At 42.4% G+C, this 26,541-nt stretch overlaps 1 protein-coding gene and 1 long non-coding RNA gene across 2 annotated transcripts; one reads left to right on the plus strand and one right to left on the minus strand.

Annotated features, from left to right (window-relative positions):
- The first annotated feature begins 10,199 nt into the window (after positions 1-10,199).
- LOC127534668 (uncharacterized) lies at positions 10,200-13,039 on the plus strand. Its single transcript, XR_007942904.1, has 2 exons — positions 10,200-12,772; positions 12,880-13,039. It is a non-coding gene; the product is annotated as an uncharacterized LOC127534668 (long non-coding RNA).
- A 3,389-nt stretch (positions 13,040-16,428) lies between these two features.
- rflna (refilin A) lies at positions 16,429-25,704 on the minus strand. The gene is made up of 4 exons (XM_022212745.2): positions 25,426-25,704; positions 24,964-25,306; positions 19,590-19,699; positions 16,429-19,450 (listed from the first exon to the last, which is right to left on the minus strand). The coding sequence occupies exons 2-4, from the start codon at positions 25,180-25,182 to the stop codon at positions 19,117-19,119; spliced, it is 663 nt and encodes a 220-aa protein (XP_022068437.1). The 5' UTR covers positions 25,183-25,306; positions 25,426-25,704; the 3' UTR covers positions 16,429-19,116.
- Between the last annotated feature and the right edge of the window lie 837 nt (positions 25,705-26,541).

A 26,541-nucleotide genomic window follows, 5' to 3' on the forward strand; every position in this document is an offset into this window, starting at 1 on the left:
AAAAAGAAAATGTTGAAGATGTTCATTAATGTTATTTTTAAGAACTGTTTGATTGCATGAATCTTGAAAGTCATTTTTTTGTGTGAATATTCAGCAATTAATTAAAGTGAATATTTAAAGAGATTGTAAAAGCAGGAGATGACTTTAGGAGGGTCTACAGGAAATGCTCCATCCAAATTATTATTGTTATTATCATTATTGTTATTGTTGTAATTCTTCCAGTCATATTGACAACATCACATTGACTTCTTTCATCTCACTGTATTACCTGGTGAGATCTTGAAACTACATTCTGAAACTACAATTCAGTGTTTAAACAAATTATTGTGTTAACAATGAGAGTCATATTTGTATGGAGCATTTCCAAAGGGTTGAGGTTAGGGAGGGCCAGACCCTCCTAAAGTCTTTTTCCTCTTTTACAAATGTTACTGTTTGATGTCAGTATTGTTATTTCTAAGTCTTTTCTTTTGTTGATTTTATTTTTTGATGTAAAATCTTAAAAGAAAAAACATCTAAATTCATCCAACAAATGTTTAAGATGTCGCTCAGTAATGGTAGTTTTAAAATCTTTTTTTTCTGTACCCCTTTCACAACTTTATAACAGGAGTTTAACAGCAGGAGATGACTTTAGGAGGGTCTTCAGGAAATGCTCCATCCAAATTATAGTTTTAATTTTAGTAGTATTGTTTTTGCAATTCATCCAGTCACATTGAAAACATCGAACTGACTTGTTTCATCTCACTGTATTAACTGGTGAGATCTGGAAACAACATTCTGAAAATACAGTTCAGTGTTTAAACACAATTTACTGCCTAATCAAAAAGATCAGAGAGTTATATTTGAATGGAGCATTTCCAAAGGGTCGAGGTTAGGGAGGGCCAGACCCTCCTAGAGTCTTTTTCCTCTTTTACTCCTCTTACTGTTACTCAGTGATCTTAACAGAATTACAAACAAGTATTTTTTTCTGTTTCATTAGGACATTTGTAGACACTGAGATATTTAGGAAAAACACTTTTCTTAAAAATGTCAGACTAACGTGAATAGTTTTAGGTACTCCAACACTTTTATCTGTAGATTTCCTACAAAAAGTCATTTTTAAATCATTATTTTAAAATGGCTTTAAATGATGAAAAGAGCTTCAAGAGGGTCTTCAGAAATGTTCCATTCAAATCTGTTTAAACCTTTGTTAAAGTTAATATGATGAATTTAAAAACAAGAGAAGAAATTCTTCTATAATCTGTATTTACAATGTCTGTAATGATTTTCGATTTCAGCTTATGAAATTTCTGAGAAATGTGTCAAGAATTTATTAACTGGTTTCCGGTCATTGCTGTTTGTTATATTTGAATGGAACATTTCCAAAGGGTAGAGGTTAGGGAGGGTCAGACCCTCCTGAAGCTCTTTACCTCTGATACTCATGTTAATATCAGATATCATCACTATTAATGATGACTTTTCTGTTTTTGTTGAAATATGTACAAGAAGAAACATCCGTGTTCCACAGAAAAAGAAAATGTTGAAGATGTTCATTATTAATGTTATTTTTAAGAACTGTTTGATTGCATGAATCTTGAAAGTCATTTGTTTGTGTGAATATTCAGCAATTAATTAAAGTGAATATTTAAAGAGATTGTAAAAGCAGGAGATGACTTTAGGAGGGTCTACAGGAAATGCTCCATCCAAATTATTATTGTTATTGTTGTAATTCTTCCAGTCATATTGACAACATCACATTGACTTCTTTCATCTCACTGTATTAACTGGTGAGATCTTGAAACTACATTCTGAAACTACAATTCAGTGTTTAAACAAATTATTGTGTAAACAATGAGAGTCATATTTGTTTGGAGCATTTCCAAAGGGTTGAGGTTAGGGAGGGCCAGACCCTCCTAAAGTCTTTTTCCTCTTTTATAAATGGTACTGTTTGATGTCATTATTGTTATTTATAAGTCTTTTCTTTTACTTGATTGTTGTTTTTGTTGTAAAATATTGAAAGAGAAAACATCTAAATTCTTCCAACAAATGTTTAAGATGTCGCTCAGTCATGGTAGTTCTCTATCGTTCAAGGTTTCCCCTCCACCCAGAGATATATTAGTATATATCTCTATTGGAGTACCTGAACCCTTGGGTCAGGTGACGTGGATAATTTCTTTAAGACACCCCACCTGTGGTCGTGGCTGACAGCCTATTTAAACCCCTGTCAGCCACTCCCCCAATGATTTTTCTGATTCCACTTGGAGCAGCGTGGCGTGTAATCGCAGAGTTTCTTTGAGCTGATCATAAGCGTCTGATGCACACAGTCTGTGCCGCCTACCTTCAGTAAGTTTGAGAGAGAGAGTGTCTCTCGTGGTGGCTGTGTGCGTTATCGTGTGACGTCCTGCCTGTCGCATTCTCTGTGTTGGCATACGGTCTCTGTGGAGGGGCTTCTGTGCCGGATAACACAAGGATCCTTTTTCCCGGTCCCGATTGGGCGATGGGAGAAGGCTCCGTGAGTTTGTGGATAGTGTAGGATCTCTCGTAGTGCGTTATCTTTTTACGTCCTGCCGGTCGCATTCTCAGTGTTGGCATAAGGTCTCTGTGGAGAGGCTTCTTTGCCGGATAACACTAGGATCCTTTTTCACGGTCCCGATTGGGCGACGGGAGAAGGCTCCGTGAGTTTGTGGACAAGTTAGGCTGATAATTAAAGTGGGAAAAGCGTTCGACGCACTTCCGCATAGTGATCTCGTGCAGGTTTCTCGCGAGATCTGGGCGCTATTCCTTCTGTGAGTCATTTGTGTGTGTCTCTCTCTTGGCTTTATATATATAGATATATATATAAATTTAAAAAAAAAACTAAATAAATAAATAAACGAGAGAAAAGGAAATATATATATATATATATACAGGGTGTATATATATATATATATATATATATATATATATATATATATATACACATTGCTGTCATGGCGTCCTTGGACCATTGCTGTGTGGCGTGTGGGATCCAGCTGCCCATTGAGGATGGTCATGACGTGTATGTGCGGTGTCTAGGAGAGGAACATGCGGCGACAGCTGTGAACAATCCATCATCATGTATGGATTGTTCGATTCTGCCAAAGCGATCCTTGGAGGCTCGGCTCTGTGTTTTTAGACCCAAGTGCAGCAGTATGGTTGTACCACCTCCTGCTCTCCAGCAGACCAAACGCCTTAGGTTAGGGGAACTGGAAGGTGGCTCCTGTAGGGATCCCTACCTAAAGTTTCCTCCTAGCTTGGTGAAAGAAGCGAGGGGGGTCTTGAAGCCGATAACCAGGAGGATTGTGAAATTGATGTGTTAGGAATAGAGATAGACCGATATGGGTTTTTCAGGACCAATACCGATACCGATTATTAGTAGTTAGAGGAGGCCGATAACCGATATTTGGAGCCGATATTCATTTGCAGTAAAAGTGTAAAAATTGGCGTAAAAAAATTGAATAATGCAAACACTAAACTTCATTGAAATGCCTAAAGCATGTTTATTGAATCACACAAATAGAAAATAACAGCTCCAGAAGTGCCTGAATTTCCTAGACTCAGAAACATCTCTTATAAAGTTGAATAAATAGCTCTCTGAAATTTTTCCACAGAAAATACTATAAAATTTAAATATAACTACAATTACTTGTCTTTGTTTTAAGTTCAAACACAACAAAAATACAGGGAGTTCTCAGGCTCAGCAGCACCTCTTGTAAAGTTAAATAAAAACTTAAATAATAGCTCCCTGAATTATTTTCACAGTAAATAAAGTAAAATTTCAATACAACTGAAATGACTTATCTTTTTTTTAAAACTTCAAACAAAAACAAAAAGTGCAGGAGTTCTCAGGCTCAGCATTATCTCTAGTAAATGCAAATAAAAACTTCAATAATAGCTCCCTGAAATTTTTCACAATAAAGTAAAAGTTCAATATAACTGAAATAATTTAACTTTGTTTTAACTTCAACCAAAAAGTGCAGGAGTTCTCAGGCTCAGCAGTATCTCTAGTAAATGTAAATAAAAACTTGCTTCCAGAGATTTTATAAAGTAATATCATTTCTGAATTTTACTCTCTCATCTTCCCGTTCATTTTCAGATCATAGGACCAGAAAGCTCATAGCAACGTTAGTAGTCGTGAGTTGTAGAGTTTTTCACGTGACTTTAACTACATACTATTCTCCACATTACATACCGTGATTTCCGGACTATTGAGCGCACCTGAATATAAGGATTCGAATATTCGGATCTCAAAATAAATACGTGCAGTAGCTCTGTTTACTTCTTTGACCGACAGATCGATTGCCTTTAACTTAAAAGCTAAATCATATGCATTCCTTCGTGTGTTTTCCATGATGAGGGTGTGTGCATGAAGCACAAAATGACTGATCTGAAGAATTTAGTGGAGTGCGTTTGATTTAATTCGAACAGTTTCATTGGTCCACTGTGACTGGTTCGGTAATTTCATTCTGACGAGGATAAACGTATTGACGGCATGAAGCTGGCCCGTAGAAATCTATACATTAGCCACATCGTTGTATAAGCTGTACGGTGTATTTTCCCTATTGCTAATACATAGTCTGCAGAGCGTTTAGAGCCAGATCGACGAACTAATTTTATGGTAAAAGCTAAGCAGCCTCCACCTTAGCGCTCCCTAAAACAAGTGAACTGAGTTTTTTATGCATTCTCTCTTAATCACACACACATGCTTTTCTATCATGGACTGTTTCCATCTCGATATTATCAGCAGTCTTCAGCTGCAGTCAATTCCAGCCATTTTCAGTACAAAAAATCGCTAATATTCTATTTGTAAATAAAAATATGACGAGAAATACAGGGAATATTGGACGCGCATCGCGAGGTGCATTTCTTTGAAAACGACCTATTCGTGGATTTTATACCGACTTCAAGACATGTTTTGGACAAAATATGTTACTGGCTTGTTTCGTCTGGATGTCCAAGGTTGGATTATGGCTGTTTTTTGTGGAATATTTTCATCTGTGTGTAATAATGAACCCGGAAATGTGAGTCGCGCTGTGTACGTTAAAGCCGTGTACGTTAAAGCCGTGTATAGAGAACGGATGGATGGATATTTGTTGTTTGTCGGACAAATGTGTTTATATTACCCGATGTGGTAATCGCATCTGAAAGTGGTTTATACCGGCGGATTCGTGAGAATCTAAGCTTTCCATCGGCGTATCGTGTTTGTATAATCGCGTTTGCAGTTTCAGACATTTAGCAAATTGCTTATGCAGATCTCAAAGTGTACCGCGGGCGGAATATTGAAGCGCAACTGAAGCGCGACGGGTTAAGTAATTCACAGACATGTTGGGACGTAATGCGAGTTAGCAGAGCTGCCGCTAAGGTTTACTCTGCTCTTACGTTATTCTGCTGCTCACTGTAACGTTAGTAGTAGTTGTGAGATGCAGAGTACTGGGATGTTTATTACAATTTCGGAAGAGCTTTCTGCATTTACCTTTGACACGTGTTTTCTGTCTGGAGCTTCTCACAGAAGAAAACTTTTCCTCTCACTCTCCAGTGTGTGTGAGGACAGCTTCTTCTTCGGAAGCTCTGCCTCTGCCGCTTAACCAATCAGAGGACGGGGTGAATATTGCAGGAGACAGCAGGCAGGAGAGAGAGAGGCGCGGCTGCTTTTGAGCCGAAATAACCCAGTTTTAAATTGATTTCTTCATATCGGCCAGTCGGATTAAAAAAAAGGCCGATGCCGATATACGTCAAATTTCCAAATATCGGCGCCGATAATCGGCCCGACCAATAATCGGTCGATCTCTAGTTAGGAATATCAGATGATGGTGAGATTGAGGGAATGGCTGGGGAGGATGAACAGACCAAGGAAAATAGGCGCCAGTAATTTAGGGGTCTGGTTCATAGGGCTTCTCAGGCCCTGGGGCTTGGACCGGTGTCAGGTCAGGTTCCTCCCCCGTCCCGTTTTGACGATGAAGAGGATCTCACAGAGGTCGAGGTGCCATTTGGGGTGCCTCTCCTTCCTGATATGGAGGACCTGATGCAGAAATCATTTCAGGTTCCCACCGCTAAGCTGAGTTTTTCGGCTACTGCCCGTCGTATGTCTGCCATGCAGGACAAGGAAAAGGTGGGCTGTGGTTCCTTGCCTCAATTGGACCAGACTTTGTCTGCTCTCCTGTTTCCGTCCAGCTCAGTGTTGGGGCCGGCTAGTCCATCGGGTGAATACAAAATGCTGGATGCTTCACTGGTGAAACTGCATCGGACAATGGCGGTTCAGACACAGCTGGCAAATACGGCATCCATATTGGCGCTGTACCAGCGGCAGTTGGTTCGTCAGCTGAACTCTGGGGCAGATGCCCACCTTGTTTCAGAGATACAGCTAGTGTCGTCTATGTTGACAGCACTGATGAAGGAACAGGCACTGGTCGCTGGGAAGGGCATGTCATCGCTCTGGGTAACGCGGCGCCAGCTGTATCTGTCTAAATCAAAGCTTCAGTCGGAGGATAAAGGGGCCCTCCTGAAGTTGCCTGTTGTGCCAACAGCTATGTTCGGGCCTGGTGCCACTACTCTTTTGCAGCAGGTGCAGGAAGCCCGCCGCTGTGCTAAGGAGGTTTCGGGCGCATTGACTGCTAGGCCCAGGGCTAGGTGGTGTGGTCCATCGAGCAGTAAGAGAGCGGAAGCTCCCGTGCTGCCGCAAGGGTCAGGCTGGGGCCCTGGTGACCTGAGGGCTACTCTGGAGGCACGGCGTGGGCGCGCAGGTGCTGCCAGAGGAGTAGCCAAGGCTAGATCTGGCAAGGCTGGGGGCAAGCCTAAGCCCCCGTCTTCTTCCTGACGCTATATTACTTCTGGCCGGGGTTCAGCCAGTCTCAGGTCGGGCGGCAGCCTGGAAATCGCTGGGTGCGAGCCCCTGGGTGGTTTCAACCATGACCCAGGGGTATCGTATTCAGTTTGCTCAGCGTCCCCCTACATCGAGGACTCCAACAGTGGTCACGGTAGTGGATGCGGAGAGGAAGGCTGTCCTTCAGACAGAGGTTGGTACCCTGCTGGAAAAGGGAGCCATCAGGGAAGTACCATGTGGCAACAGACAGGCTGGCTTTTACTCCCGTTATTTTCTCATCCCCAAGAGGGATGGGAAACTACGACCCATTCTGGATCTGAGGGGTCTGAATCGGTATCTCAGGCGCTTACCGTGCAAGATGCTGACCATCCCACGGGTGAGATGGTCCATAAACAAGGAGGACTGGTTTGTGAAAGTGGATTTGAAGGATGCCTACTTTCAGATTCTGATCTGGGAGAAGCACTGGCGCTTTCTCCATTTTGTATTCGAGGGCAGGGAATACGAGTTTCGGGTCCTGCCATTCGGTATCTCTCTGGCTCCACGAACCTTCACGAGGTGTATGGAGGCAGTTCTGGTGCCACTGCGGCAGAAGGGGATACGGGTGCTGAATTATCTGGACGACTGGCTCCTCTGTGCACATTCAGAGGCCCAGTGCCAGGCGCATCTGGCTATTCTCCTCGATCATGTCCAACACCTTGGCCTGCGACTCAACATGGAGAAGGTCATGTTGGTGCCGTCTCAACAGACGCAGTTCCTGGGTCTAGTGATAGATTCCCAGGCAGGGCTGCTGACGCTGTCACAGGACAGGCAGATGTCCCTCAGGACATGCCTCTCCCGATTCAGACTAGGGCCAGAGTCACAGGGCGTCTCTTGGGTCTGGTGGCGTCTTCAGTCCAGGCGGTCCCGTTAGCCCTCCTACACATGCGCCCTGTACAGAGGTGCCTCATGTGCTGGGGTTTGGGTCCCAGGAGTCATTTGAACACGTTAGTCCTGGTCACCAGACAGTTGCAAGCGTCTCTACGTTGGTGGAACAACTGGGAGAATCTTGCCAAAGGCAGCATGTTGGGTCCGGTTACGCATCGTCATTTGGTCATGACAGATGCTTCACTGATGGGCTGGGGTGCAGTGTTCAGGGAAAGCGGAGTCAGCGGCCGCTGGGATGCTCCCCACACTCCCCGCGACGTCAACAGCTTAGAGCTGACGGCAGTCTATCTCGCCCTGCGTCATTTTCTGCCGTATCTCCAAGGCCAGCATGTGCTGGTAAAAACAGACAGTGTGACCGCAGCCGCGTATATCAACAGGCAGGGCGGGCTGGGTTCTCCTCGCCTCTGCAGGTTGGCACACCGCTTGTGGCTTTGAGCACACCCCAGGTTTCTGTCCCTGAGGGCGGTCCATGTGCCGGGGGTGGAAAATCATGCAGCGGATCAGCTGTCCGGGGGGGCCCGGACCCAGGGGGGTGGAGACTGCATCCACTGTGCTCTTTTCCCTAGGGGGAGACAATCCTCCCCTTGGGGCAGATGCCCGAGCCCACCCATGGCCACAGACTCTTCTGTATGCGTTTCCCCCATTTGTTCTCCTTTCATCCCTCCTGCAGAGGGTACGAAGGGAGCAAGCGAGGCTGATTCTGGTTGCTCCAAATTGGCCACACATGACCTGGTTCTCAGAAATTCCCCCATTGCTGGATGGGACTCCGTGGGAGCTCTCAGGACGGCGGGACCTGTTATCTCAGGCGCACGGAACTCTGGTTCATCCCTTTCCCCAGGGCCTGCGGTTATGGGCATGGCCCCTGAGGGGTCTGAGTTTCTAGCTATGGGGCTGTCCCCTTCAGTGATTTGCACTATGCAGGAAGCACGTGCACCCTCGACAAGGGCTCTTTACGCCCATCGGTGGCGGGTCTTTTTGAACTGGTGTGACGACCGCCATATTGACCCCCTAGCTGCCTCTGCTCCAGTGGTCCTTCAGTTCCTGCAAGGACTGCTGGATGCGGAGAAGTCACCCTCCACTCTGAGGGGTATGGTTGCGGCAATTAAGGCAGCTCGGGTGGGGCAGTACCAATTGCCTGAAGAGGCAGAGAGACTGCTCTCCCAGTTTCTTAAGGGCGCTAGGAGGAGGGCTGGCATGCGGTCTCGGCCCTCACTCCTGCCCTGGGACCTGGAGCTGGTGTTGCGGGCTCTTGAAGCACCTCCATTTGAACCTTTGGAATCGGTGGACCTAAAATGGCTGTCATTTAAGTCTGCGCTTCTTTTAGCACTGGCCACAGCAAAACGGGTGGGTGAACCCAAGCTCTCTCAGTGCATGAGGACCTGTGTAGGTTCTTGCCTGAAGGGGCAGGGGTGATCCTGCGTCCAAACCCAGTATTTCTTCCCAAGATCCTCTCTGCTTCTCAGCCCAATTTGGACATGGTGATACGCTCTCTTTACTCTGCATCAACAGAGGGTGGGGAGCGTAGACAGTCGCTTGTGTGCCCAGTCAGGGCCCTCAGGGTGTATCTGCAGCGGACAAGGGTCCATAGACAGACAGATCAGTTGTTTGTTTGTTTTCGGCCAGATCTCCTGGGGAAGCCTCTGTCAAAAGCTCGTCTTTCCCACTGGATTGTGGAGACTATTCAGCAGGCGTATACGGGGGCAGGGATGCCCTTTCCAGCAGGGGTGCGGGCACACTCCACTCGGGACATGGCAACATCCTGGGCATCATGGCGCGGGGCATCTCTTAGTGAGATTTGTGCAGCGGCCACCTGGTCTGCCCCGTCTACGTTTACTCGATTTTATCAGTTTAATGTGACTGCAGGCACGTCGTTCAGTGAGCGAGTGCTTGGTGCAGCCCATCAGTCGGTCTTCCTTGTCAGTCAGCCTTGGGTAGGCTGATTGAGTTTGCCTCCTCACCTCCCTGATTTGGCCCTTGCGACTTGTAGGGTGTACTAGCTCTTGGTTGCGTCTGGCACCAAGGCTTTTGGCTGCAGCTTCGGGCATCTGTTGTTGTAGAGCACTTTGGTGGCGGGGACGTCTCATTCGAATCTCGCGTATCCCAGTGTGGGATGTCGCTGCTCTATCCCATTGCGTTGTGTCTTACAGGTCTCCAATAGAGATATATGCTTCATATATCTCTGGGTGGAGGGGAAGCCTTGAACGATAGAGAACGGAAGGTTACATGTGTAACCAAGGTTCTCTGAGTGAAGAGGCTTCCCCTCCACCTCAAGGCCGTTTAGGGATTCGTTCCATCAAATTAATATCACTGGGGGAGTGGCTGACAGGGGTTTAAATAGGCTGTCAGCCACAGCCACAGGTGGGGTGTCTTAAAGAAATTATCCACGTCACCTGACCCAAAGGTTCAGGTACTCCAATAGAGATATATACTTCATATATCTCTGGGTGGAGGGGAAGCCTCTTCACTCAGAGAACCTTGGTTACACATGTAACCTTCCGTTTTAGAATCCTTTTTTTCTGTACTCCTTTCACAACTTTATAAAAGGAGTTTAACAGCAGGAGATGACTTTAGGAGGGTCTTCAGGAAATGCTCCATCCAAATTTTAATTTTAGTAGTATTTAGTTTTTGCAATTTATCCAGTCACATTGAAAACATCGAACTGACTTGTTACATCTCACTGTATTAACTAGTGAGATCTGGAAACAACATTCTGAAAATACAATTCAGTGTTTAAACACAATTTACTGTCTGATCAAAAAGATCAGAGAGTTACATTTGAATGGAGCATTTCCAAAGGGTCGAGGTTAGGGAGGGCCAGACCCTCCTAGAGTCTTTTTCCTCTTTTACTCCTCTTACAGTTACTCAGTGATCTTAACAGAATTACAAACAAGTATTTTTCTGTTTCATTAGGACATTTGTAGACACTGAGAGATATTTAGGGGAAAAAAAACTTTTCTTAAAAATGTCAGACTAACATGAATAGTTTTAGGTACTCCAACACTTTTATCTGTAGATTTCCTACAAAAAGTCATTTTTAAATCATTATTTTAAAATGGCTTTAAATGATGAAAAGAGCTTCAAGAGGGTCTTCAGAAATGTTCCATTCAAATCTGTGTAAACCTTTGTTAAAGTTAATATGATGAATTTAAAAACAAGAGAAGAAATTCTTCTATAATCTGTATTTACAATGTCTATAATGATTTTCGATTTCAGCTTATGAAATTTCTGAGAAATGTGTCAAGAATTTATTAACTGGTTTCCGGTCATTGTTGTTTGTTATATTTGAATGGAACATTTCCAAAGGGTAGAGGTTAGGGAGGGTCAGACCCTCCTGAAGCTCTTTACCTCTGATACTCATGTTAATATCAGATATCATCACTATTAATGATGACTTTTCTGTTTTTGTTGAAATATGTACAAGAAGAAACATCCGTGTTCCACAGAAAAAGAAAATGTTGAACATGTTCATTAATGTTATTTTTAAGAACTGTTTGATTGCATGAATCTTGAAAGTCATTTGTTTGTGTGAATATTCAGCAATTAATTGAAGTGCATATTTAAAGAGATTGTAAAAGCAGGAGATGACTTTAGGAGGGTCTACAGGAAATGCTCCATCCAAATTATTATTGTTATTATCATTATTGTTATTGTTGTAATTCTTCCAGTCATATTGACAACATCACATTGACTTTTTTCATCTCACTGTATTACCTGGTGAGATCTTGAAACTACATTCTGAAACTACAATTCAGTGTTTAAACAAATTATTGTGTTAACAATGAGAGTCATATTTGTATGGAGCATTTCCAAAGGGTTGAGGTTAGGGAGGGCCAGACCCTCCTAAAGTCTTTTTCCTCTTTTAAAAATGTTCCTGTTTGATGTCATTATTGTTATTTATAAGTCTTTTCTTTCACTTGATTGTTGTTTTTGTTGTAAAATATTGAAAGAAAAAACATCTAAATTCTTCCAACAAATGTTTCAGATATTGCTCAGTAATGGTAGTTTTAGAATTATTCTTTCTGTGCCTCTTTCACAACTTTGTAACAGGAGTGTAAAAGCAGGAAATGACTTTAGGAGGGTCTTCAGGAAATGCTCTATCCAAATTATTGTTTTATTATTAGTAGCTTTATTACAATATGTCCAGTGACATTCACAGTATCAGACTGACTTGTTTCATCTCACTGTATTAATTGGTGAGATCTGGAAACAATATTCTGAAACTAACACAGATTATTGTGTCAATGATAAGAGTCATATTTGTATGGAGCATTTCCAAAGGGTTGAGGTTAGGGAGGGCCAGACCCTCCTCGAGTCTTACTGTTACTGTTTGATGTCAGTATCATCACTATTAATGATGACTTATTCTTCTGTTGTTTTAATATCTTCAAGGAAAATTCATCCCAATTCAACAAAACAGAGCAAAGTTTAAAATGTTTCTCAGTAATTGTGATTCTTGAAAGTCATTTGTTTGTGTGAATATTCATCAATTAATTAAAGTACATATCTGAAGAGATTTTAAAAGCAGGAGATGACTTTAGGAGGGTCTACATGAAATGCTCCATCCAAATTATTATTATGATTATTATTATTGTTGCAATTTACAGTTCAGTGTTTGAGCACAATTTACTGTCTAATCCAAAAGATCAGACAGGTACATTTGAATGGAGCTTTTCCAAAGGGTTGAGGTTAAGGAGGGCCAGACCCTCCTAAAGTTTTCATTGTCTTGTACAAATGTTACTTTTAGATTCAGTCACTATTAATGATTGTATTTTCTTCCTGGTTTTTTGAATATCTTCAAAGAAAAGACATCCAAATTCTACAAAATGGAAACATGGTGCAGATTTCCTGTCATGTTTCATGTTTTGGGTTTGGTTCGGTTCGTCTCTCGTCGTCTCTTTTTCTCTCCTCCCTAGTTTCTTTCCACTGGTTTGCTGAGGACGTGGCTCGTCACCCTGCAGATCGTTCCAGATCATCGGCTCCTCCATAAATCCTGGACTCTTCACTACTCTGGTCACAGATTGTTCTGTGTCTTTGGTACAACAACTGCACCTCTCCTGCTTCTGCAGTCATTCAGCTGAGTATTCTCCTTCTGGTGACTTCGAGGTTTCTGTTTTCCTGACTGTTTGTCCTCTCCTGTGTAGATCCTGTGTTCCTCGCTCAGTTCTCCTAAACTCCAGTGTTCCATGTGCTCAGTCTTCAGCTCTGCCTCGGTCACTCCAGCCGTCCACCAAACCAGCCAGTCCTCAACCTCCGCTGTCCTTTCTGAGACTTTTGTTCAAATAAATCACTCTTTTTACCTTACACCCCTTCATGTTCTCATGTCCAACTTCACTAATGTGATAGCAGGACTGCTGAAGCAAAAGATGGAAGAGAAGTGCTCTATTGAAATTAGGTTTTCACTCTTACGTGTGTCACTAATCCGTGAAACACACCGATTAGACTGATTACTTGGGATTGTTCTTAAAGATTCTTCCGACGCGATTTTCAGCAGGAATCTCATCCCACAGCTTTGAGACAGCTGAAAAAAATTATATATCAAAACGTGCTGCTTAAGCTGGAATGATGTGACATGACTTTTGGTGCATTTCCTTCAGTTAGGGTTTGCGAAACGTGTTGACTTTTCCAAAATAATATGTACTTTTGTAAGTTATACGTGTAATTATTAGCAGGACATCTGAGTTCAGAAGATGCATTTGCACACTCACAATTTCTTCAGATGTTCCAGTTTAACTTGCTCAAAAGTGCTAGCACTACTTTGGAGTAAACAAGTGAAGTAAATTAAAAACAGGGACTCAGTTGTCTGAATAGTTTAGAGTTATGATATTTTCTGTAATTTGTTATTTGATGTGCATCACATCGGTGCTGCGTCTGTTTTCTTTTTTGTTTCTGTGACAAGCCTCTATCAAAAACTTCAGTTGAGCTGTGTTTTCCACGTGGATCCACTTCAGCTTCTCAAAGAAATCTTTTTCAGTTTTATTTTTCTATATTAAAAACATGATTCATGACTAATTACAAGTAGATGTAATTCAGGAAAAGTAAATCGTGCTCATCTCTTTCCTGATGCGGCTCCTTCACTGTAACACGTTGAACGTCTCTCTGTAGTACATTCTAAAACTGTATTTCTGCCACACAGCGGTGCTCAGTCTCCATGTTGCTAAACCTGGAGTACTCAGGTCCAAAATAAGTCAGAATGTAATGTACAAAACACAAAGTTATTACAGGATTGTTATGAAGGTGACACACATACTTTGTTTTCCTTTTCTGCAACAGTTGGTGATAGAATTTTATGGATTTTCAGAAATGATGTGTGTGTTCAGATACCGCAATACATATTTTTTTAGTGTGCAAGTTTTCATTTCTCTTTCAGTACTAGGCAGGTTTGTCAGGTTTTCTGGTTGTGATGAGCCAACATCCTGAGGTAAATGTCAGTAATTTACTAAAGCTATGTAAGTTTTACCAGCATCAAAGGTAGAAGTACTTATTCAGTGAAAAATTGATCCCTTTCCACGTTTTTCTGTGATCTATGGTGTTTTTGGATCAGTATTGCTACTGCTTGAATGTGCTTGTTGTATTTTTTGCTGTACATGTTTATGGTTGAGTTAACGTAACTACTTTAAATACCGTTGGGCAATTTAAACTGCAGCAATGCATCGTCTTGTGGTCATCATATGTAGAGTTGATGTCCAGGAGGAACCATCCATTCTCTATACACCGCTTTATCCTCACTAGGGTCGCGGGGAGTGCTGGAGTCTATCCCAGCTGACTCGGGCGAAGGCAGGAGACACCCTGGACAGGTCACCAGTCTGTCACAGGGCTACATACACAGACAAACAATCACAGTCACATTCACACCTACGGACAATTTAGAGTAACCAATTAACCTCAGCATGTTTTTTTGGACTGTGGGAGGAAGCCGGAGTACCCGGAGAAAACCCACACATGCTCAGGGAGAACATGCAAACTCCATGCAGAAAGATCCCAGGCTCAGGCTGGGACTCGAATCAGGGATCATGCTGCAAGGCGAAAGTGCTAACCACTAGGCCACTGTGCAGCCCCCAGGAGGAACCATGTATCTCAAATAAAGTCAGCTTTTCCCAAAAAACAGCACTACGATCAGGGAATTCAAGAAGTTTTTAAAATATATATAAACTACAGTATATTTTTTAAGAAGTAGGAAAGTGTTCTCAACCCAAAAAGGAACACTTAGTCTTTCATTCTTCAGAAAAATTCTAATTCAAAATCACAAAACTTGGAGATGCATAGTTTTTACTCGACATGAAGGGTATAAAAATTACAATCTAAAAAGTATTTCAAGCTGTCAGACAAGTGTAGTGGAGTAAAAAGTACAATAATTGCTTAAGAGATGCGATAATGCGAGCAATAGTAAAAAACTGTATAAAAGGAAAAACTCAAACTAGCAGTAGCTTGAATCTCTCCATGAGTAAATCTGATTTTTTCCATTCCACCACTGATGTTTCATTGCTTACAGTTTTCTTCAGCTCTGCCTTAGTTGGCACTGTACCTGCACATTCAAGCAAATGGACAAAACAGGATCCCACTGATAAAAACATCGCTCAACAGTGATGCTACTGGCCAAAAACATTCACTGGGCACCTTTGAGTTTGTGATTCAGGTGTGTGGCTGTTGTTTCAAACCACAAGCTGAGAGCAAATCTGGGAAAGTAAAACAGATAAAATAATTTTATTATGTTTCTGGGGCTTTTCTGCAGTGGAGTAAAATAACTTCTATGAATCCTTCAGCGAACGCAGGTTTACATTCTTTGATTTGCTGCGCAGACAGTTAACATTCAGTCCTGCAGTTTCATTTGAGATATTAATCAAATTGAAGCTTTTATTTCAGTTTTGTCGTATCATATAATTTGTAAAAAAGCTGTTTAATCTGCTGCTTTTCACACTTTGAGTCGGTTTTCTTTTTCTTAAACATTTACTGCTTGGATTTATTCACAGGGATCAAAACAAGCTTTGACAAATGAGTCCCTGATAAATGTGAAACTGCGGTCAGGCCTGTTTGCTGCCTCACCGTCGGGAGGCACCTCGGCCTTATCCAGCGCCGGAGAGAGACGGATGAGGCGCTGAATGATGTGAGCTGCTGTGGAGACCCTGAGGCACCGGTCCAACACCCCACGCCAACGCTGGCTGGAGGAGCTGCTGTTATTTTAGTTGCTGCCTGATATTTAAAGCCTGCAAAGGATATACATGCAGGACCATTGACACTTTAATTTACAAGTCTTGTTTCTCGTGTACGTAGACGGGAGGACCTTAAAAAGATGGAAACCAAGAGCAACAGAGAAGATGAAGGCCAGAAGCCACTTGACAGACAAGACTTTTGCGTAAGTTGCATTTATTTTCTGTAATTTTTCAATGTGTAATTGATTATTTCTCATACTAGATTGATATATTTACTAGTTTTGAGACTTTTACACTTCAAATACTGATCAGTTTGCTTAACTCCTTAAATAGCATTATGTAAACTATCACTTTCTGCACCGTAATCAGTTTTTTTTATGCAGCCTATTATTTGCTGAAATATATAAAAGGGTTACCAGCGTTACACAACAACACATTAAATTTGCAGCCCTCCCTGTTTCTCTCTCAGATTGACTGATTAAACCAGTGGTGCTCATCAAAATACAATTTCCTGAGATCAAAATCAAGCCACAGATGTTCAGATTTAGGGTTTGGGAATTGCTTTTTTTTATTCAATTAGGATATACATCTTTTTAAATTATTTTCTTTGATCAGAAGAGGAACAATGATCGACGTACAAAAATATAAAGAGAATTATGAAGTGCCTCGATGCCACATATACAACAGGAAAAATATTTTACAGTAACAAAAATCAAGTGTTAGAAAACACAAAAGTATCTCACATGAAACCACCAAAGTATTAAACGCGACACCCGCCAACTTTCTCTCATCACTCTCTGACACAGACCATCAACACGTACCCAAACTCTCCCCACAGACCATCGTTGAGAATAAAAAAACACCTCCACAACTGCTTCCTCATCTCATTTATATATTTTTGAAAGAGCACATCATCTCATCTTGCTCTTCAGATTTCTCCTTTCTCTTCCTCTCTCATTCAACCCATCACCTGTCCTCTAGTACTGATGCCTCGACTTCCTGTCCTCTTTCCTACTCCACCCTTTCCTGGAGGGTATTTCCAACTATAAAATACAACAAGAGACCTCAATTGAAAAATCAGGAATACACATTTGCAAATGAAATAAAACTAATATACTAAGAAAATTTGAGGTAAAGTCTGAAGTTTCAATATTTGCCATGTTCAGTAATCTAAATATATATATATATATATATATATATTTATATATGTATAAGACAGACATTTAAAGAAATCGTGAAAATGCTCAGAAATGAAATCTTACATCTTCAACAGGGGAATCTAATGTGGATTCACTGCTTCACTGTTTACACATTTTTAGAAGAGTTTAACTGAACGAGGAAAATTACTCAAGTAACTGAATCCGTGATCTGTTTTTAACTGATCCTCGAGACGTTTTCTATTTGAAGGTCACTAAATTGCCAGAAGTCATGTCAATAACATCAGACATGATGCTCAAATTAAGTTAAGTCTGACGCTGTTTTCCCTTTAAAACTGTAATTTGTAGATGCGATGCTACGAGTTGTGACGCTTCTGTAGCTTCATGTTTACGTCTGTTTTTTAATGACTTACACTAAAGAAGTCTTTACCAGTTTGGCATTCCTTCCGTTGTGATGGTGCAACACAATTTAGGAAATCACAAGTTCAACATTAACGACGAGTCGCTTCATGCACAAACTCGTGATGGATTTATGAACAGCTGGTGCCAGTCTAGAGCAGGTTTACATCGACTGCTTGTGGCACTAAAACATCAGATGAACTCAAGTTTGGAAACCGTTCTTGTTTTTGTGTTTGTTTTTGACTGTGACAGAGAAGTAGACGACGCAGTGCTGCTGCTGCATCTGCACAGTTTGTTCTGTTCCAAGAGTTGTGACAGGTAAGTGTCACATTTTTCCCTCTGATTGTCTGGTTTGTTGGACACTTTCTTGTGTCCACCATTTGGCAACAAATGGGCAAAAATGTGAGCGTTAAAGTCTTAATAAATACAAACAAAATCAGTTTTCCTTAGATTTGAACTTTGATTTTTGCTCTGCAGCTCCACAGAACCTCATAGAGACCAAAAAAGAACCTGATTACTAACACAACATTAACTTGGAGATTATCTTATCGAAAATATTCACATTATGGTAAAAACTGCTGTGATTCAACACGGTTGAATATAAGGTTGCAGAGAGTTTTCGAAGACTTTAAATTAGAGACCGACGGATATACCATTCCATATTACTGACCTGTCACAGACATTGATGTATATATTGTCCGCTATTTGCTATTGTGTAATATGGAGTCATAACATAGATTGTCCAGCAAAGCGGCTCTGACTCTATTGTGTCCACTGTCTGCAGCACATGTAGCAGAGTATGTATTACAGCTGAGGCAGTGCGGAGCCAAGCAGTGTCTTCATGTTAAATTACTAACTAGTTTGGAAATACATTGCTGGAAAGTTAATACACAATAACCCATCATTCTGCTGAGATAAAGGATATCAGACAGTATTTTGAATTTTTTTTTACTCAAATCTCTCCCTTTTTCAGATACTCTCATTACGATCCTTAATCCAAATGTTGTGATCATTCCTTTGATTCTACTTCAGTCCTGCCTCTCTTGATCAGATTAGCCACGCTGCTGTTTGACTGAGCGCTAATTAAAACTGTCAAATAAAAGCCAGTGCTCTGTCTCAGAGGTCACTAGAAGGAGATAAACTGTTCAAACTATATTTGGTCCAATTTTTTCAGATGCTGTGCTGAAATTCCCCCCTGCAATGCTAAGTCCTCTGAGAGAACTGTGATATATAGAAAACAAGTGCAATAAAGCCATATTTAGAAAGCTTTGCATTGGTGTGACTCGGGTTGCGCAGGTTCAGCTACAATCCACGTGTCACCTCGACTTTTCTCTATACACACACGTCTACGATGCGATCATCACCTCCACTGAGGTTACAATCCAACCCGAAGGAGAGCAAAAGGCCACCAATTTCTCAGCTCATGTGTTAAATAAGCAGCTTTAAACTGCCAGAGGGCCAACACTCTTTTTAAAGACTGCAACAGTAGAAAATCTAAATACACTCAGGTGAAAAGTCACTGAAGAGTTCCCAGAGTTTTCTCTGTGAAGAAGAACAGAGACGGGCTTTTATGAGCTCCGGGTTGAAGTATTTCCCTTTCAACATGGGCCTTTCCAAGTTCCTCGTCTTCCAAAGAATAAAGAAAACCAGATGATGAGCAGGCGGTGCTCCGTTTCTACAGGTCCTCTGTGTAGATGATGCAGGGACTCGTGTCCTCGCTGGACTCCAGCTGCACCGTGGAGACGAACCAGCGGCGGGAGCTGGTGGCGTTGTAGTTGAGCGTGGTGCGGTAAGTGTTCTTGGCGTGTTTGGGGTAGATGATGGTGGTGCTCTGGTAGCTGACGGGCCTCTGCCGGGGCTCCAGGTACACCTGCGTCTTGTAGCTCCTCCAGGTGCAGTTCCTCACTGCCACCACCGTCTCACTGAAGGAAGTTGCCGTGGGAACAGGAGCGCAGAGGACCCGGTCCCGGTAGTGTTTGTCGGAGTCGTACTTGACCTCAGTGTTGCACCTGGAAAGGAGAAGGTGACTCTTTAGAAAACCATCTGAAGCGGATCACTAGGTGGCAGTGTTGACAAGAAAACGCTGATTAAAAGAAGAGAACTGTATTGCAAATAATATTTAGTCTTTACGTGTCGGGGTTCCCTTACTTGATTTCCTGCTCTGGTTTGAGGTCGACCTCGATGCTCTCTCCGTAGAACACGGGGTACATGCGAGTCCTTGGGTCTGGTCCTGTGGAGTTCAGCAGCAGGTAGGGCAGCTGCAGAGCAAACACAAGAGTCACAATCTCACTAAAACAACAGCCTGCCAACGTGTCCATTCAAGGAATTCCAGAAAAAACAACCCAGCATGGTTGAAAGGGTGGGGGGTTCGGCAGAGTCAGCAACCCAAATTAAAAACACCGTAGTCCCCACCCTCCCCAGGAAAACACAGTCCTTGATCCTCCCTCGCGACATCTCGCCTTGTCGATGGCACGGTTGTAACTACAACTACAACTAGACATGAATCAGCTTCCATTTTGACTCAAATAATTACGCTGTGTGGGTCCAGCCAAATGAAGTGTTGGTGGTAAATCTCTTTCACTGAGGTTCAGGCTGGTTAGAGGCGTGTGACCCAGACACAGCCTGTGTGTGTGTTAATGTGTGTGTGTGGACTGAAAATAGGCCTACACATGTTGAGGCTTACAGTAGTTAAAGAAAAGGGAAATTCATTTATAAAACAGTCCCCAGAGCTGCTGGTAGCCGAGCTGAGTGGAGACAACACTGTTTGAAAATGTTAATGAGGTGCTAGTGAAGGATTGTCTTGTAGGCTGCAGCCTCCACCAGGAGGTCAGAGGTCAAGTTCAAAGCTGCAGAAACCCCACAGCTGGTAGAAGATGCAGTGTGTTGACTGAATGTCGCCTCAGCTCATATGGAAACTACTATGTCATTTTAATAGGCTTAAATGACTAAAGTTTACCTGTACTTCACAATAATAGGTTGTAGAGGTTGAAAGATGTGTTTTTTCAGTGCCGATATTGATTATTAAAAATCACAGAGGCCAATAACTGATATGTGGAACTGATACACAGCTGCAGTAAAAAATGAAAATGTCTTGGCTTTAATCTTGTGTATCTGAAAGAGAACTTTTTAACTTTTATCCTTCAGTGTTGATTGGCTGTTACTCATAATGCATAACCAATCAGACGAAGCTGTGGGCAGGAAACTGCTCAGATAGAGGCGGCTGCATCAGTACAAAGAAGCACATTTTTATTATCAGGAATCAGTCAGCGAAAATGTACAGTACCAATAATCAAGAAAACCAAGAAAATGTTCCTCTGAACTTTGGTTTACCCGTAAGAGGTTTTGAGGCTGCAGCTGGTTATTATTCAGGTCATTAGTAAATATACTGCTCAAAAAAATTAAGCGGACACTTAATCATCACAGTATAACTTTAATTCAGCTAAGCTTCTCGGATATTGATCTATCCAGTTAGGAAGCGAAAATGATTGTGAATGCCCCCCTCAGAAGGTTAATAATTCTCCTTTCCACTGTCCAATCACTGATATACACTGTGTCATTTATTGAGAACAAAATGACTTGAGAATGAAGTGTTCCCTTAAATTTTTGAGCAGTGTAGTTACAGACAGATAAAACTGTCCATCATATCATCGTAAAACCCAAACTGACATCTTCACACCACTTATTCTGTTAACTATTGCAGAAGACAATAAATATTTTTGCATTTTCTAAGAAACCACTGAACCAATTGATTGACTATCCTAAAGACTCATAGGGTCTTTTTGAGCACACTGTGTTGATACCAGATGAGCTGCTGGTGACTCGTGTCAGACAGACTACCCTCCACTAATTGTTTAAAGCAACTCTGACTGTGCACTGACCCTTGGCCTCTCTGACTGCTCCCTCTGGAGCCATAACAGGACTCGCACAGCTCCACCAATCACAAACACTGATCCTCTCTGTTGTAACTGACTGTTTTCTTTGCAGGTGTGTCTCCAAACACTGACCAGTTGGAATCAAATGGCACAGCAACCACAACGCTGGCACCTCTCACATTACAGAGGGGAGGCTGTCACATGCTGCGGTCCGACTGCACATGCCACTACAGGGAACGAGCAAGAGCAGGCCAAGGGCACAGCAGATCTCTGCTCCGAGCTCATCTTACCTACAGCCCACCATCATCGCCACACTCTGTCTGAGCCGTGGATCTGAACTTGCACAACTGCTAGTTTTGCCATGCAGGACTAAACGAGGTTCATCTGGCTCATTTTCCGCCACTGCTGCTTCGTGACTTGGAACCACTTGTTTGAGTGTGTGATTGTCTCGCTGCTCCGGCATGGAGAGCATTCCAGGTATTTCTCCACGGTGTGCTCTGGTGACCGGAGGGTCGGTCACCTCCAGCCTGCATATTCCCTGCATGCACACAAGGCATAAACCTCCCTGGAAGCATATTTCTGCCCAGAAGAAACAGTCTGCAGCTGAGCAAGCCGCATAACGTACAATGCACAATGCAGAGAGACAAACGCCAGCACAAACACACATTGGCTGTTTGCTGGAGCACAGCCTCAGACTTTACATCCTGTGTTTCATGTGGGAGCATCAGTATCACACAGTGAGGCAGATTTAGAAGAAGTCATGAGATCTGTCTCCTGCCTGTCCTCCTGTCTAATCCACCAGCAGTTGAGCCACCTCCTTGAACCGGACATGTCCTCAACCTTATCCAGTCCTGAAATATTCACGATTACATTACACCGCACGTGTATTTAATGCATCTGTCCCCATCTTGTGAACCTATTCATGTGTAAAATGATGCGATTGTAAGAATAACTATACTGAATTTGCATAAATGTGAACCAACTTTGAAAACAGACCGGCTGTCTGAGCATTTATCCTCGTTTAATTTAGAAGTGAGAGGTCATCAAACACTTATGCAATGGCCTGCAGCCGCCCTAACAAGCCCCCGCGCCTCAAAATAGAGCCTGAGGATTGTTCTTAGGTGGCATACAAAAACAACACAAAAATAGATTTGTGAAAGAGGAAAAAACGTAGCCCATGTGTGGCTCCCCTAACCCTGCTCACAGACATGTACTCAAACAGTCGGAGAAACTTTTGAGTCCTTCTACACACACAGGAGCAGCAACTATCAGGACTGATCTATAAAAGCAAAACCACAAAGCAGGGGAGTCCTACTAATCTGAACCTCCAGAGGATTAGAGGATCTCGCTTTCTCTCTCTCTCTCTCTCTCTCTTTTTTGTTTCGGGCCTCAGCAAACCAATCTCACGCAACTCCCAGGATGCAGCGCTGCATTTCTGAGGCCTCCTTCTGACACTTTAAAAGCCACTTCGACCTGCACAGACACGTTCTGAAGACTCGAGAAACTGGGAGTGACCTGGAAATGATTTTCAATCAAATCAGCCTCGTCATGTGCGACACACAGGCCACAGGCAGGATGTGTCATTAAAATGCATTTGTCCTCCGAAAGGGAAGAAAATGCATCAATTATCATAAACATTAGTTTCTGTGGAAAATCTTGTGAACATGTTATTTTTGTGTGACTCCTCAGCTACAGAAATGCAAACACAATGTTGAGGTGCACTGACTGTTTGAGCAGTTTAAAGTTTTTACTCATACTGCTGAAATAAGCCCGCATGTACGCAATATTTTAACTGTCGAATAAGCAGTTGGTTATTTTCTTGATTAATTGATTAGTTTTCAGAAAATGGTGAAAAATGTCCATCAGTGATGACGTCCTCAAAGATGTTCAGTTTACTGTCAAAGTGGAGGAAAGAAACCAAAAAGTATCCACATTTGAGAAGTCAGAATCAGAGAATTTTGACTGTTTCCAAAAAATATTACTCTAAACAATCAGACAGGTAATAAAATTTGTTGCCATTAAATCCAGTAGTTGGCAACTATTTAGTTAACCAGTTATTGTTGCAGCTCTCCTGAAAATATGCTTTATATTTGTGCAAAGAAAAGGCAAGTGTTGCTAATGCAGGCGAGAAAGAACAAAGAGCAAACAACAAAGTCATGCTGACTCTGCTGGCTGTTTTCCTTCAGATCTGAGCAGCAGCTGGTTGAGTCTGACAACAATCACAGTGTTTTTACCAACAGGTTTGTCTCTGATGATCACTGAGGATCCACATTCAGAACCAAACGTACTGACCTGCCAGTCTGACACTGTTTCTGCTCCCACATCCACACATGGTGACGTGAACGTTACCAACTCCAGAGAGCGCCGGCTTCCAGATGCTGATTTATTTTTAGAATAAAGTGATGATTTATTTTTCATTCATTTTGAGCCCTCCTGAAACTCCACTGTGTTACATCTCGACTCCCAGCTGTTCATTTTAGTGACGCCTGTTAATGTTCACACACTGAGCAGGTCACGACAAAAGTTAATCACAAACTGTAACGTGCTCAGGCTAATATTAGGGGAGTGTGTCTAGAGTTATAATGAAATGAAAATATTAAATTTAATAGGTTTAATAGGTTAATCAGCCCCCCAAGGGACTGTCAGTCAACCAGAGAAGTAACAAGAAGACGAACAGGAGAGAAAGAACAAAAAAACCCTCTCTCTTCTTTACTTGATTTTCCTCTGACTGCTGATTTTCATTATCAAATTCCACTTTATCAAAGAAGGACTCAAACATCTAAGACTGGAAAATCCCTTTTCAGTTGAATACCCCACAAGTCAACAGCATAAAGGCCCCCTGTGAAGAAAGGTCACCACACAAACAGGTTGGGGAAGTTCCAGCCCAGTAAACAACCAATTTGCCAATTTAAGCTGTTTTCAACACAGGACAAAGACCTGCTGCTCACAGCTTATTTTAGGGTTTTATAGAGTCTGGTTCACTGTGACTCAAAGTCCGCTGCTGATTATAACTTCATCAAGATGCTCTTCAGACCTTAAAGAAGAAGCTTGAGCTTTTCCAAGAAACAAGTCGATGTAAATGCCTCACAGAGCAGCAGCTTTCTAACATTTGTAGTGAGAAGCCTGATCTCACCAGTTCTCTCTACACCTTTAATCAGACACATGCTACTGAAGTCACTTTCTCCTATTTGCTGGGAGATATCAGAGCCCTGGAAAGGACCCCTGGGAGTCCCTGGACCCTAGTTTGGACACCCAGCTGGGCCCACCAACTCTGTGACCTCCCTGTAGTTTGGCCCAGCTGATGCTCCGGAGTGGAAAGTGTCTGTTTTATTGAAGGCCAGCAGCATCTCCAGCCTGAGAGCAACATCACAAGTTTGCAGTGCAGGAATTCCGGACAGAGAGAGAGAGAGAGCTTCCAGATGTGGAGAGAGGGGGACCGATGTGAAATCTGTTTCTGGCCAAACACTAAAACGCTCTCAGATTTTCAGCTTCTCTCACAGCAGCGTCATTATTTGGCCATTAGGGTTTTTATCCTCTAATTCATTGTGTCAATGAAGCGACTGGCTGCAGAATTACAGTGGACACGAAACAGATCCCAGATTACTAAATTGTTTCAAATAATACAGTAAACGCAGCGATGTGTTTCTTACCAGTTTGCCTTCTCTGCTTTCCTTTTTATAATATCCATGATGGCTTTCGACGGGCGTCGTGCAGCTGCCGGAACGAGACTCGATCAGACCCGGAGAGAGCGAGCAGAAGGGCGGACTGGGACTGGGGGGCAACCCCGAATCCGGGCTGTCGAGCAGCCCTTCCCGGTTCTTTCCTTTCAGGCTATCATCCATCGCTTGCAAATGTAGGTGCCCCACCATTTCTGGGAAGGCTCGATGTAAAAAAACAGCCCAGACGGAGTCGCACTGACAAGTTGTTCTGCTGAAGCGCTCCGAGCTGCTGCGTCTCAACAAACGATCCCGGGCGAACTTTTTCAAGATGACTCTGCAAGTAGAGGAGAGGGTAAACAAGTCAGGAAATGACATTTAACTGTTGCTTTCACAGTCAGAACAAAACCACACAAAGTGATATCAGCTCAGCCGTTATTTCTCTCCAAACTTTACCTGCGCGTCGTGAAGCGTCCACTTTAATCCGGAGAGATATTCCAAATGTTGGCAAAGAACTCACACAAACCTGAATGAAACTTCGAGCCCGACTCCAATGTGGAGCTAGTCTTAATTCTAAAAACTAAACTAGACTCAGTAAAACTCGGGCAAATCCAAAAAGTGGACCGTGCGTCTGGCACCGATCTGGATGAAGGCTGCTCTGCTCTGCTGCTCTGTGTGCCACTGGGTTTCACTGGGTTTCCAATCTGTGTGCGCGCTATCCAGTGGAGAGCTCCCTTTTTTCTTTTTTCTTTTTTTTTTACCTGGATCTCGTCCAGCCCTCATGATCTGGATCACTTCCATGCACAACCGGCAGGGGCGAGCACGTCCTCCTCTCCCTGCTGTACAGTACAGTTGGCCGGCCCTGCTGATACGCCTTATGAGGAGAATTAATCCATTTTCCTACCTGCTGCAACCGCTTGTTTGTTTATCTAACTTGTAATTATCCATCCATCAGGTATTTTAATTTAGAGGAAAGCAAAAGACTAGAGCCAATCCAAGCAGACAACATACCAGTGGTCATAACAGCAAGTTAAAGGATTAAAATGGGGATGAAACAATACATAGTTTGCAGTTAGTTGGGTCAATATATAATTGAGGGACTTTTGAAGTCCATGGGATATATCTTGCATGCATTTTTATTAAAAGTTAAAAAAGGTTCTAATGTCAATTATGATCATGTCGTTACATATTCCATAATTATGTATTATGAAAACAACTAGTTATTAATAAAAATGACTGGATATCACTAAAATGTCAACTAAATAACCACCCCAATTTAATAACAACTACTTTCTATTTAGCTGAACAATAATAAAATGAGCTTATTCAAAAATTGTTTTGATTGTTTTATTAAATTGAGATAATCATGACAGATATTCTTTTTTGGCAGTATATCCAATTTATATGGAAAATAATAAATCGTATCTGTGTCTGAGAAACCACTTTCCTCTAAGTTACCATTACAAAAACACCTCTCAAGGAAACGTGTTAATTCCAGATCACATGACCTGCTCCACATGATGTCATTTCCTCCTGAAGCCTTGGCAAGCCTCCAAGGCTTTCTGAGTTATT

This window comes from Acanthochromis polyacanthus, chromosome 7, assembly GCF_021347895.1.
Source record: "Acanthochromis polyacanthus isolate Apoly-LR-REF ecotype Palm Island chromosome 7, KAUST_Apoly_ChrSc, whole genome shotgun sequence".
NCBI classification, from domain to species: domain Eukaryota; kingdom Metazoa; phylum Chordata; class Actinopteri; family Pomacentridae; genus Acanthochromis; species Acanthochromis polyacanthus.